Below are 14,034 nucleotides of genomic sequence, written 5' to 3' on the forward strand. Positions count from 1 at the left end.
TCCGCTTTACAGACTCCCAGGTTAAAAATAAAAATCACCCTGAGCATGAATCCATGCAGCCCCAGTCACTGCCCATGACAGAGAACTGGCACAACACAGAGGCCCTGGTCAGCACATGAACTATGAGATGCAGCAGAGTTAAATCCTTCACAACAGAGAACCAGAAGTGTCTGCCTAGACCATGTCCTGACTGCGATGCATTCAATAGTCTGCGTCAGAAATAGCGTGGCCAGCATGGCACAGGAAGTGATCGTCCCCCTGTACTCAGCCCTGGTGAGGCCACACCTCAAATACTGTGTTCAGTTTTGGGCCCCTCACTACTAGAAAGATATCAAGGTGCTGGAGTGAGTCCAAAGAAGAACAACGAAGCTGGTGAAGGGTCTGGAGAGCAAGTCTTACAAGGGGCAGCTGAGGGAACTGGGGTGGTTTAGTCTAGAGAAAAGGAGGCTGAGGGGAGACCTTTTTGCTGTCTACAACTACCTGAAAGGAGGTTGTAGCAAGGAAGGTGCTAGTCTCTTCTTCCAGGTAACAAATGATAGGATGAGAGAAAGTGGCCTCAAGTTGTGCCAGGGGAGGTTTAGATTGGATATCAGGAAAAATTTCTTCACCAAAAGGATTATCAAGCAGTGAAACAGGCTGCCCAGGGAGGTGGTTGAGTCACCACCGCTGGAGGTATTTAAAAACAAGTAGATGTGGTACTTAGGGACATGGTTTAGTGCTAGACATGGCAATGTTAGGTTAATGGCTGGACTCTATCTTTAAAGGTCCTTTCCAACCAAAATGATTCTATGGTCCTGTGTTATTCCTTATAGTACTACAATTGGATGCTTGGATTTGCTCATCAGTGATCAGGAAGGTTCTCTGAGGAAAACCTAGTGCAACAGTACACTTAAAAGTGTGGTTTCTTGTTAAGATGCATCTTGTTAAATGCTAAGAGCATGTCCCTTTTGCAAACAGAAGATTCTAGCTAGCCATAAGGACCAAGGTCTGTTTAACACTGAAAGCTGTGTGCTCAGATTTAAACCTTAAAACCTTAGCGGTTCATGTAAACTCTGCATACTGAAGATATGGAAATACTCATCTTCTGCTGAATGTGAAAAATTTCACAATGTTCTGCTCTGACAGTTCGCTTCCAAGAACAGACTAAAATAGTTTTCAGAATTCCAGTCTCAGGCCTATAGCCATGTTCTACAACTAGTTTCTTGTCTAAAGCCCATAAAGAAAGAACAAAAACAACTCAGTTGATTAGTTTAATAAGTCTACCATATTACAGACTACTGCAAAGCACCATTATAACAGTCACATAGTAATTAGTGTATCAGACCTCATATAAGGGAGATTACTTGATCATGAATAATCCCGGTAACTAAAGGAATTAAACTCGGTTTTGTTGAAATACCTCCTAAAAACGGATACAACAGTTTAAACTTAGTGTACACCTTACTAGCTGGTTTCAGTTTTCAAAACTAAATGTTGCTGTAGTAGACAGTGCCCTGTTGGAATACCTATGTTATTTTTGTTTCTTAAACTAAAAGTTATATTGTGCAATTCTAAAGAGTTTATAGGAATTGCAACAGGAAAACAGTACATATTAGCAATATACTACAATCAAACAGCTATATGAAGTGTTAAACCTAGTCCTTAAATCAATATTTACTGAATATTTAACATGAAGACAGTGATGTTTATAAGTACTAAAACAGACAAGATTTACCATAATTTTGAAAAGGCAGAAACTTATAAATTCAAAAATTTAGTGACTCAGGCAGTCAAATTTCATCTTAAGCCATCCACGCAAGTTTTAGATAGCTCCTCTCTCAAAACTTCTAAAACCAAACACCCTCCCAGTTCTCCTTAAAAAGGATCCAATCTTTAACCCCAGTGTAGCATTAATGCTACACTTTTTACTCTTCTACTTCAGCACTTGTTTCTTTGAGCATGCTGCTCTGGTTGTGGATAGATGCAGTGGCTTCTGATTCCAGTTCTCCCAGCTGCTCAAATGAAGAGACACATGGATCTTGATCTTTAACAGTATCCGACAGCTTGCACATCTTCTCCCGAATGCGTTGAGAATATCGCAAAGGGGTTACAATTCTCAGGTCTTTAGCACTGGAGTCATTTGCCTCATGATGCATCTTCACACTTAGGGAACAAAAATAATAAATCACTAAACATAGGCACACCATCATACAAATTACCTCTGTAGCATCTAGCAGAAAGAGCAAGTCATGATTCCTATTCAACTCTTTCCCATTTGCATAGCCAAAGGAAACGGGAAACATGCCCTTTCCCATTCACACAGTTAAAGCCAGATGCACAACTCTTTTCTTGGGTAAAATGCTTTAATCTGGGGAAAGTCCTGAAAAGAGTTTCCAAAGGAAGATTTGACCGCATCCCATCAGGGGGGAAACTGTTCTTCCTGCTATGAGGGATAGCAGACAGCTGCCAGGAGTCCACCTTCAACAGATGCTACAACTGAGCACAGCTTTCCTAAGTTTGCTATCTTAGAATAAACTTTGTGGCAAAAAGGAATTTAAGTGTTATCTGTTTTGTCCTGAGATTACTACTCAGATTTTTGCCTCAAGATACAATTAAGATAATCTTTACAGGACAGTTACATCTTGTTCACTTCTCCCGAGTTGTGTGACATACAAGCGCATCTACATTTGAGAAGGGGAGGATTGGAGAGACCTACTTTGTCTTTAGGTAACTCAGTGTAGAACTGCTGCTGCCTTGTGGGATGTGGGAAGGGCTCCTAAACTTGAAATTTACATCTCTGCCACAAAGGTTTGATTACTCTGTAGTGAGGCATTTAAAAAGCAAAACAGTTCGAGTAAATAGCGAAACTTATTTAAAAAGACTCCTTTTGAAGGAAGAGGAAGCAATCCTGAAAAACTAAGTTCTTGAGAGCTTTTAACTAGGCGTTCACAAATGCAGTGCCTCCCTGTTCCAACAGGGCACAAAGATTGCTGTTACCCCAGACACTGCAAACTCTCCATTGTTACCTGAAGTAATCTTACCTTTCCAAGTATGGTGTGGTAGATGGATTGTATCTCATTAAATAAGTTGTGTCATTCTCCTTCTCAGGAGAATTAACTGCTTGGGCTATATCTTTTACCCCATCCTCATTCTGCTCTTCTGTTTCACATTTTTTTTTCTTTTTTGTACGTTCTTTAGTCTTGTGCTTTTTATTCTTTTTTGGCAAGATCTCTTCTCTTGGTTTCAAGTCTAAATCCATTTCTTCTTTATTGATCACTTCACTGGTAGTCTCTGCCTTTTGGTCATCATCAGAGCAGAGAACCTTGAAGGCCTCTTGAACCTGCTCTACAGATGAATTTGGTTCCTTGCTGATTTCCACTACCTCATGTGAATGAGCCTCTATCACAGTTCCCCCTAAAACTGAAATATTGAAGAAAGTACAGCTGTGATTAGTTACAACTAAAGAGAAGTTAGTATTTTAGAGACATCTCTGAAATCTTAAAGCTTTACATGAGAATGAATGTTATGTATGTGTTGAGTCTTAGCCACAGCAATTTAAGTTGCTAATAATTTTAGTCACCTTCAAGAACGTGCAACTGAAAACTCAGGCTAAGTGCATCCTGAGAAGTCATTCTCTTCCTTCCCAAGCACAGCAGCTCTGAACAAGTATTTCAGTCGGTTTCTGGGATCAAATACTTGTCAGGTTACATTATATTGAACAGGAATGTATATGGTTACTTTGTTTCCAAAATTGGAATATTTACCACCTTTAGGTGACACTATTGTCTTAACACATCTGCTAGTGAAGGAGTTCATGTGTCAAAGAGGCAACTGATTTTTAGCTCACAAGAATGCTTTTATTTACTCTTTGATTATCAGGCTAAAATAGCTGGACAACATTGCTTCAATAAAGTAGAAAGTTTGAATACGAAAGCATCTCCACTACTCATTTTAATATGCCCATGATTGAAAAGGATTAGTTTAGTCAAGGCTGTTTTTGAAGACAATTGAGTACAAAATGATCACATGAAAAGTTTCCATAGGCACAAATACTTTAAGCAGTTAGCTTGTGTTGCCTGTCAAGCCAGACATTTAACTAGAATAGAGTACTCAGACTTACCATCCTCAGACTTAAGAAGACTTTCAGTATGTTTCATAGTATCTATTAGTGTGTGTCGTAGTTCATCTTTAGGCTGAGAAAAAAAAAAAGTATTGTTTTAGAAAAACAATGCCACAATTAATCATCATTTCAGCTTATTTGGTGTAACAGTTATAGGGAAAGTGGTACAGACCACATGATGTTCATGTTACAAACCCTTTCTACTGTAAAACCCCCTGTATTTTCTGTATTTGATGCCCTGAAATCTTGCTGATATTAAAGCACAGGAATTAAGCCCATCAATAAATGTAAAATTAAGTTCTGGTTTGGGTTTCTAGTGATACTAGGAGTCCAAGTCCTTACTTTCTTCTAGGTGGAACATCATGCGGTATTTTGATGATCCTAAACCTTTCTTCTTGAAAGTAGTAAGTTTTTAAGTTCTGTAACAGCAGTTACAGAACAAACCAAATCCTATATTTTAATGTTCAAGTAGGTCACATGGCTCTTCTTGTACTATAAAAGGATTTATTAAAATCAGAAATAGTTGTATTTATATACCATAACTTTTATACCTTTATAATTGTTAATCTTAAACTTCAAGAAAAGCTGCTCACCATTGCTCCTGCCAAAATGGCCTCCTCATAGACAGCAATAAGCTTTTCAAGAGGGCCCGTCTGTTCAAGACGCATACAGCAGATCCAATATTTTGCAAGTTTTTTAGCCCCAGGAGCACTCTGTGTCAGATCTTCCAACATGGCACGTACTTCATCACCCTCACATCCCTAAAGTCAACACAAGAGCAGAGATTTAAATGCAGTGAACATTTTGACGTGCTGTATTTTAGCTGGTTTTGAACTAGAAAGCAAGTATTTTTTCTTTCTTTGGAGAGTAACCCTGAAATTTGAAGATGGCAAGTATTTCCAAGATTGAACTATGAAATTGAGCAGGCGAACTGTCATTCACCCATTCTTCCAAATGAGAATTATTTATACAGTATTGTAAGTAGAAGGGATAGCAGAATGCATAGACATCTTCAGAACTACTTAAAACAGACTTTTTCAGAAGTCCAGACAAGTTTCCACAAACACAAACTTGTTTTAGATTGAGTACTTCATAGCTCCTCTCACTACATTATAGCTTTTCTACTTTATTATGTTACCATTATTGCCTAATCTTATTGCATAGTTCAGTTAGTGAAGCTTAAGTGAGAATTTCTTCAGGTGTTGACAAAAAGCTATGATATTGCTTAACTTGGGAAGCAATTAGTTCCCTGCATCTGATTCACAGGTCCAGCACATCCATAGGACTTGCATGTTATAGGGACCTATATGATTAGAACTTGGTAGGCAAGGGACTGAATACCTGTTCGGTTAACTGCAGACATTCTGCGAGAGTCTTGTTGACTTTTTCACTATGTAATACGTGCTCTAAAGAATCACCAGAAAAGAATTCTTGTTCTTCACTTTTAGACTGGCGTCTCAGAAGCACAGATATAGGAGGTCTCTTCATCATTTTTCCTCTAGATGCCTTCCATTCACCCAGGCGAGTTCTGCATTTAAGAATATTGTTAGCTGAAGTGACAGATGTTTTATCATTTTTTACATTGACTGACACTAACTAGGGTAAGTCATACAAAGATGTGCTTCCCAGGCAGTTCTCGAGTCCTCTCCCTTTAATCCTAAAAGGAATAGAGCTGCCATTTAGACCTGCACGGAAATTTCAGAACCATGCATATCACTATCTGCTTTAGGTATCTATCATGTCAGAACACTTTAATTTCTCCCTTTCCAGCAGCAACAAGAGACTTAGGCTACAGACCCTTTTTTTTCAAGGAAGGGTGAAAAATGCTTCCGATATATTCATCTGTGCCACCTCTCTTCCCTAATCCCACTTCAAACCAGAAAACTAGAACAGGAATTCTACCTCTGAAGACACAAAGCATGGAGAGCAGCCCAGAACAATCTTATCACACAGCTTTTAAAATCTGAAACTGATGTATAAGTGTAATTCAGTCATCATATCCATTTAATTTCAACCCCGTCCCCCTAGACCACCAATTTTTGGTAAATGTGGCTTTCTACAAGGAACTCTACCAAGAATACTAAATAACTTTTAGATTATGAAACTCACCAAGCCGAAAAATACTTCGGTGACAAGTGCTCTCCTTCAGTCCATAAACATGCTCACTTCTACATATATCCTGCATCAATCATCTTTTTTTTTTAAAAGTAGTGGCATACACGTGCAATTCACTTACAGGATTATCTGTCATGCTTAAGGCTGTCACAACACTTCGCCTAAAAACCAGAGATCTCAAGCAATATACATTTTCTATTTATAACTGCACAGGACAAGCTTGAGCCTGAAGAGCTGCTGCAATCAGTCTGAATCCTGATTTCTCAGTATTAAGTCTACAGTTTTAGTCTGCTGCCCTTGGGAATCAAGTTCAAACACTCAGTTCTCTTATTTTTTTGGTGCATCTACAGCAAGAAATAGATCAAAACAGATATTATTGGTAAGAAGGTCTAAATACCTCCCAAGATAAAGATATGACAGTGAGTAATTGAGTTACCTTCTCTCTTCTGCTGAGTCTTTTGGCAGAACACCTTTTCTGTTGCCATTAGTTTTAGAATCCTGTCCCGACTTTATACTAGGAACAACAGAAATTGGTTTTGATGGAGCTTCGGGTCTTGCATCTTCACAAAAATCTGCACTTTTCTTCACGAGTACTTGGCGGTCAGAATTGTTAGAAGCAGCCTTCGGTGGTTGTGATCCCCTTCCCCCAATCATTCTTTGGACTGTTACTTTCTTTGGCGCTACAGCAGATATCGGTTGCCGTTTCTTCAGACTGGACTGTGCGTTAATAGCAGCTTTGTCAGATGGTTTGCTCTGGAATGGGAGGACACTGTTTGCTTTTACAGAATTAGGGTTGTTTGTGACTTTGATGGTCTTCAGAATTACGCTACAGCTGCTCGTGGACAAAGAACTTGCTGCTGGTTTGTTGGCAGAAGGAAGCTTCTTGTCTGGCAAAGAACTCTTTTCCCCCTCATTTTTTGGTGCTTTTCGGAAGGAGTCTATCTTGGATTGGATAACTTTGCCACGATATGTACCAAGCACTGGTTTCTTTGGCAGGCTGACACTTGAATTTTGTTTTTCTGCAATCAATTGCTTCTCTTTTATGTTTTTTATTTGCAAGAAGGACTTGCTAAGTGACACATGACGACATTTTATTTCGGTGACTTCATGATCTTCAGGATTATAGCTTGTGCCTGATATGGAATTTGTCAGTGTGATTGCAGAAGAGCTTAAAATAACATTTTTTTCTGAGGTGCCACTTGATTGGTCACATGACGGTTTATTAGCATTCTCTTTATTTTCCTGAAATCAAAAGCATATCCATGTAGATGTCAGAAGTACATTCATGCTGCATGTTACTTGTTTCCAAAGAGGCTTTCACTCATTTACAGGACTAGAGTAATTAACAGTAAATGCCACTTTAAAAGTATCTACAAAAGTAGCATATATATACTGAGTAGAATATTTGTCAACTATTATTGCAGAATTCACATTAAAAAAATCAAATAAAGAGTATTTAAATTCTGCCTTGGAAGTAAGAAGACCTAAGCCAAGGGCTACACTATTCTTACAGAAACAAAACTCTCTTAAAGCAACTGCTGGCTTTTAACTGCCACAACCACCTTCTAAGAAGAGTCATAAAGTAGAAACTTGCTTTAGGCTGTATATAGTCAAAAACAATATCTCAGTTTGCATACCCCATCACTTAATGGCAGCACCATTCCTCCGCTTAGTGTGGATAGCCTACTAACACTAAGTAGTGAGTAAAGCCTTTAATTAGGGCATTAGGATATGTTACCAGAAGAAGGAGAATTTTTCTTACTAATGAGCTGTAGGATGCTGTGGTTAAGAATAGACACACGAGTTTTAGATGGCCTTACTACTCCCTGAAACTCTCAAGCATATGTTTTTAGCATAAGCCAAGCCCAGAGGCCATGAGAAGTAGGACCTTCCTCCAAAGCTGATGCTCTAAAGCAACTGTACAGCAACCCTACAGCATTGTCCGAGCAGCAACTTATGGAAGAGTGAAAGATCCAAAGGCAGGAAAAAAATATGTGAATGACACATGAAAGTCTGCAAAAGCTGATACTCTTCTCCTTTAAGGGAGATGCCCTTGAATTGTAAGAAAACTACACTGTATCTCCTTTCCTGATTTGTCATTCAGGCTTAGATTTGACCAAGCCAACAACTAGAGCTTGAGTACAAGGGCTGCTACTTAAGGAAGCTATGTAGTTTAACTCAACTTTAAAATCACACGAGACATTAACACAGACCAAAATATCTCCCTTCAGGAATTTCTAAAACACAACTTTGTTCTCATTTTTGGACTTTTTCCTCTCAACACTCAGTTTTGAAGTTTTAAGGTTTTTGCTTTCCTCCTCAAATAACACCAGATCTCTCAAATCTTTCAGAACCCAAACTCAAAACCATCTAACATGAACACAAGTTTTGTGTCTACTTTTTTCCTCACCTTTCCCTGAGAACAGGTCTGGAAAAGAATCTGAATTTTGCTGTTTCTAAACAGCACAACCATGTGCATCTTAATTCTGAAAAAGTGACACAAATGGATATAGGGAAAACATTCCCTTGAACTCTGATTAGGTATTAGCATCTACTTCTGATTACATTAGATTTGCCAGCATCACCACACAGTCAACAGTTAGTTTTGTTAGTTGTTTGTTTTTTTCCCAAGTAACATAGTACAACAGAATAATTCTCTACTTTAAGAGAAGACCTTGCTCAGATTTTAAATAACTTCCCTGAAGAATGAAATTATATCCAAAAAGTTCCAAGAGTCTCAAGAGAACTTGTTAAAATTGAATCATTATTTCATCCATAATGGTATCCTCTTTAACCCCCTCTCCAGTCAGTTACAACTGAATATCAATATGATCCATTACATGCAGTAAAGTGACAACTCTCTAAAAAGAATTTAGTAGCTGCATAACATATGAAGTTTTAACAAACTACACCTCTGCACCTGCAAACTACTTAAAATACAGTTTGAGTGAGTGGAATGTTGTAGCCACAGAAAAAGAGTGCCATCAATATTTGAATATCAGTCCAAAACTTACCATTCCTGGCTTCAGAGATGTCGAGACCTGTATTTTGTCTTGCAGTTTATTGATAGTTGCTCTCCTAGTTCTGCTACTGCTTAAAAAAAAAAAGACATCTTAAATCATCCTGCGACGTAACAAATACAAATGTATTTTCAGAGTAAGTTCACAGGGTCCAGGTGGCAGTCTGCATACTGAAATCACACTGAAGCATTTCTGTTCATCTTGTACTCTCCCTCCAGAACAAAATCAATGGCTAAGCAACCACTGATCAGGGCCCAGGCTGCAAAACATCCCTTCTTTTACCATAAAGAGCTGGCTAACAGAAGGGAAAAAAAAAAGAGAACAGACCCTATTTACTGCAGGTGCCATTCTCATATTTAAGGATGAGCACCAACCTGTCTGGCCTGATGCATCTGCTACAGAAGGTCAAGTTTCTAAATGCTGCACTTGAGGAGGAAGAGGGAGCAGCATAAGGAGTTGAAGTTCTGCTACTACAGTCATCAGAGGCCAGGCCATTTGAGGCGAGTCTGAACAAGGATATGTAGTTCCTATCACACTGTCAGGTTCCAAAACCTGCAGTCAGACAGCAGAGCTGGCATCTGACTACCCAGTGAGTAACAAAACCACCAAGACCAGTATTGTCTCCTAGCAGCTATGAAAATGTATTGACAGCTCAGAAGAAAAACACCTCAGTTTAAAGTTACAAATTCAAATTCTTCCTCAAATGCTTCACGATGCATTATATGAAACATATGGCACTATTGCATGTGACTGAAAATTAACATTCCAGTTAGTAACTGACATCTTGGCATCAGATGATCTTCTGGAAGCTAGCTGAGTTGAAAATGAAGGTACGTTAGTGAAAATAAATATACAGATAATTAGTGACTTTGAAATGCTGGAGAAAGCAGTCTGCATCACACTGTCACCTCCGTGTCACCTATGATAGAGAATACATGCGAAGGGAACTGATCAGAAGTCACAGAATCATAGAATCATTTAGGTTGGAAAAGACCTTTAAGATCATCAAGTCCAACTGTAAACCTAGCACTACCAAGTCCACCACTAATCCATGTCCCTAAGTGTCACATCTACATGTCTTTTAAATATCTCCAGGGATAGTGAATCAACCACTTCCCTGGGCAGCTTATTCCAACGCTTGATAACCCTTTCGGTGAATAAATTTTTCCAAATCGCCAATCTAAACCTCCCCTGGCACAACTTGAGGCCATTTCCTCTTGTCCTATCACTTGTTACTTGGGAAAAGACACCCAGGTTGCTACAATCTCCTTTTAGGTAGTTAACAGTGTGGAACAGTGATAGCTTCACAAAAGGGAAATATCTGCAAAATAAAAGCATTAGTCACACCCACATACATGATGGCTCTAAACAATGAGTTCATTGAAGACTGTGAAAAGCCCTGGAATTTAATAGCCAGAGAAGAAACTGAAAGCAAGGAAAAGCAAAGTAGATCAAATGCTAAATTAAGAGCATTGCTACAATGACAGTAGTCAGCAGTGATTTTCTAACACAAGATAGCTTTCTACAACCTGAAAGCACTTGTCTTTTCCTGCTACACAGAGCAAGTCTTTGACAGATTATATTTATCCTTGTCATTTATGTGTATTTTATATTCAACGGTCAGTGTTCAGTTAGATTTGTACTGCCAAGTAGTTCTGTGCTGTCAAACATGGGACCATGCCATCTAGAGTACAGGAAATGGCAAGCAAGACTTCCCATTTAGATGGGAACAAATTTCAGGCTGAAATTTACCATTTGCAAAAACATTGCTTCACCATGAACTAATGTTAGAGCTAGAACCCTCTGTACTCCTTCACACCACTGTCTTCTCTAGAGAAACTTCTATTGCTTATTAGAAAGTCTTATACTAAATGTCCAGGCTTTAGAAAACATCAGGAAGAAGATTTAAATACAGGTCAATAAAAAGAAGCACTACTAACTGTCATAGGTGCCCACATTCTGTTTACAGAACATTATGCCCACCTGCTGGCCATCACCCAGGCTGGATTTTATTACAGTATATTTGCTTTTAGCAGAAAATGGTGAATTAGTACCTATAAAAACACAATGAAACTAGATTACGTGGATTGTGAACACATGCAGCATAGCCTGAGTAGAAAGAGGGAGAAAAAAGTTACTTGCAGAAGAAAGGTTATAGAGGCAAACAGCAAAGTGGTATCTGAAATAGGAGCTCTACCATGAAGGTATCCTGTCCTCAGTCTCTAGAGGAACAGATAATATACTTAAATAATTGTATCTATTATGCATTTGGTCAATAAAAACTTTTAGTATTTGCTGACAATAAAAGGACTGTGGGAACGCCATGTGGTCACCAGTGTCTTTGCACAGTCTCACCTTTTGGTTGAAGTTCTCTGCAAGAATTGCTATTTATGTCTTTCCCACCAACCATGGACCTTTCTAAAGGAATGTAAGCCATAGCAGAAATACTACCTGACTGATGCCTCGTTTTCTTGAATGGGCACGCCAGAAAAAGTCTTTTTTCTTGATAGATATTCTTCAACTTTTTGTCGTCTTTGTTCTAGTGGGTTTTAAAAAAAAGACATTACTTTTTAAGCTAAAACAGGAATGCCAAACTTTGTCTCTTAGAAAAAGAAAATGCAATTAGAAAAGGATCTAGACATGAAATATACACTCTGTGGATTAAGAAAGTCTTTAGTTTAATATTCACATCTTACAATGTGTTACACATTCTCTCATTTCTTGAGAAAGGCTGTATTCAGGGAGCAGTTGAATGTAATTTCACAGCTATACAAGATGGCTGTTTTGCTGCATTAAGCTAGAAGAAACACAATTTTGTGGTGGGAAGAAGTCAGGCTCGCTCTTTTACCTTCTGGATGCCTGTCCAGTATTTCACATACTTACTGTTGGTTGAGCAAGCACCCTTTTCACTTGTGACAGTAGTAAGGTAAGTACAGCATACATGAAAAACACCATGCACACAAACCCAACTGACCATCTGTAAAATCATTTGCTTCTCTTCCGTTGCCATCTGGGCATATGCACAAATGTTGTACCAATGGGAGTGCTAATAACAGCACAAAATGATCCTGAAAAGTTCTTAAGCCAGCTGTCACTGTCTTAATACAGAAAGCTATTCCAGAAGAAGATACTATTTCTCATGTTTTCACTGGTGGACCGCACACCAGAGACTTACATCCTTCATAGGGCTACACGGTTGATCTTTCAGACACCTTTCCTTATTCCTGTAAGGAGCTAGTGACCTTGGCTTGCCAGAAGCAACTGGGATAAGATGGTCCTGCCACCCAAAGCAAGCTCAAGCATCCACACAACCAGTCTAGATAGTTAAGACTCCAAGTCTTACAACTGTTTCTTTCACATGCAGTGGGATGTGAGAGCAAGAAGTTAAAGCATTATTTTTGACTCAGAACAACAATTCCTTTGTGGAATTCAGGAACTCATGGCATTGCACCATCCTCTGTCATAGATAGGCTCATTCAGCAGAAGTCTTCAATGAACTTGCATGTAAGACTCAACTTCTGCCCGTCCTAGGCAGGCATGAGTCACCTTTTCAATCTCTTTGCATGTGTTCTTTATATTTGATGTTTGCCTTGCCCGTTGTTCTTGATTCACAGAAATCTCTGCAAGGTTCATCAACATGTTCCCTCAACACTGAGGTATTGCTGTATTACTTAAGTTTAGATAGTAGAAACTGCTAAAACATTATTTCCTTTGAGAACCTGAATGTTAATCCTGAAAAGAATTAATTGATTGCACACTCTCTGTGACAAAAAGCTATCATCCCACAGAATGGGGTAATGACCCTCAGAACCTCCTCCTAGTATGGGAGAGCTGAAAAAGGCAAGTTCTTTCTCATGCACTGACACACCAAAGCCTGAAACACACAGCCAGCAGAGCGGATTGAGACTTAGCCTTGCTACAACCCTGCCTTTCACTCAGGATATAGTGCTTTTTTAGCACAGCTGTCCAAGCCCGAGGGGCAGTGGGCATCACCTGCTTCCGAAGAGGCATACGCCAGGGTGGTACCCGCCCAGAGGTGCTGCACAGCAGCGAGCTCAGCCGGCATCCCTGAGCCTCCCAGGCACCTTCTGCTTCAGAAACTCGGGTCTCACCGACTCCAAACAGCAAAACCCCATCAAAGCAATTCAGTTCGTTTAACTTGCAGAAGCCAAACCGGAGGGTGAAGAAGTCAGAAGCCTCGCACCGGTCAGAAGCTCTAAGGCCACGGTAGCTGGCGCTGCTGCCAAGACCTGCCCGGTCTCCGACCCGGCCTGAGGCGCTTGCCCTGGTCTCCCGCTCCCCTCTCCCACCGGCTCCTCCCTTACCCGCCGCGGCCTCACCCGGCGCTACACGGGGCGGTAACGACAGACAGCCCCGGCAGCGAGCGCCTCGGCTCCGCGCGGCCGGGAGCGGAGGACGGTTCAGCCCCTCAGGGCTCTATCTGCCGGTGCCTGCCCTGCGGCCTTACCTCGGTACGCCGGCTCGGACCTGCGGCTGGCCGGTAGCTGGGGAGGAGAACGCGCCGCCATGGCCACCCGCGACATAAAGGCGGTTGCAAGGGGCTGCGCGCGGCGCCACCGCCGTTCGAATCACCCGCCGCACCGCACCTCCCTGATTGGGCCGGCCGCGGGGCTTGAACTGACCAATGGCGAGCGGGAGGGCGGTGCCGGCTGCGCCGGGTGCGGCGGCCGGACCGGCAGGGGGCGCGCGGCGGTGTCCGCTGGGTGGGCGGGGCGGGCGCTGGAGCGAAAGGCGGCGGGAAGATGGCGGCCGCTCCTCAGGCCGCCGCTAGGGGGCGCG

The 14,034-nt window shown here is 40.8% G+C and overlaps 1 protein-coding gene across 1 annotated transcript; it reads right to left on the minus strand.

Moving 5' to 3' along the window:
* Nucleotides 1-1,904: 1,904 nt before the first annotated feature.
* On the minus strand, nucleotides 1,905-13,763 carry CKAP2 (cytoskeleton associated protein 2). The gene is made up of 9 exons (XM_068395389.1): nucleotides 13,703-13,763; nucleotides 11,686-11,773; nucleotides 9,229-9,304; nucleotides 6,651-7,456; nucleotides 5,441-5,627; nucleotides 4,693-4,860; nucleotides 4,100-4,172; nucleotides 3,021-3,393; nucleotides 1,905-2,142 (listed from the first exon to the last, which is right to left on the minus strand). The coding sequence occupies exons 1-9, from the start codon at nucleotides 13,761-13,763 to the stop codon at nucleotides 1,905-1,907; spliced, it is 2,070 nt and encodes a 689-aa protein (XP_068251490.1).
* Nucleotides 13,764-14,034: the final 271 nt, after the last annotated feature.

Source organism: Nyctibius grandis, chromosome 2, assembly GCF_013368605.1.
Source record: "Nyctibius grandis isolate bNycGra1 chromosome 2, bNycGra1.pri, whole genome shotgun sequence".
NCBI classification, from domain to species: domain Eukaryota; kingdom Metazoa; phylum Chordata; class Aves; order Nyctibiiformes; family Nyctibiidae; genus Nyctibius; species Nyctibius grandis.

Excerpts from the sequence above, each read along its gene's own strand:
- CKAP2 (XM_068395389.1), bottom strand. The coding sequence starts at position 13,763 with ATGGCGGCGCGTTCTCCTCCCCAGCTACCGGCCAGCCGCAGGTCCGAG. Across the intron at positions 7,457-9,228 it reads CATCTCTGAAGCCAGGAATG|GAAAATAAAGAGAATGCTAA; the intron begins GTAAGTTTTGGA and ends TTTTGATTTCAG. Across the intron at positions 4,861-5,440 it reads GTCTGCAGTTAACCGAACAG|GGATGTGAGGGTGATGAAGT; the intron begins GTATTCAGTCCC and ends TGTTGACTTTAG.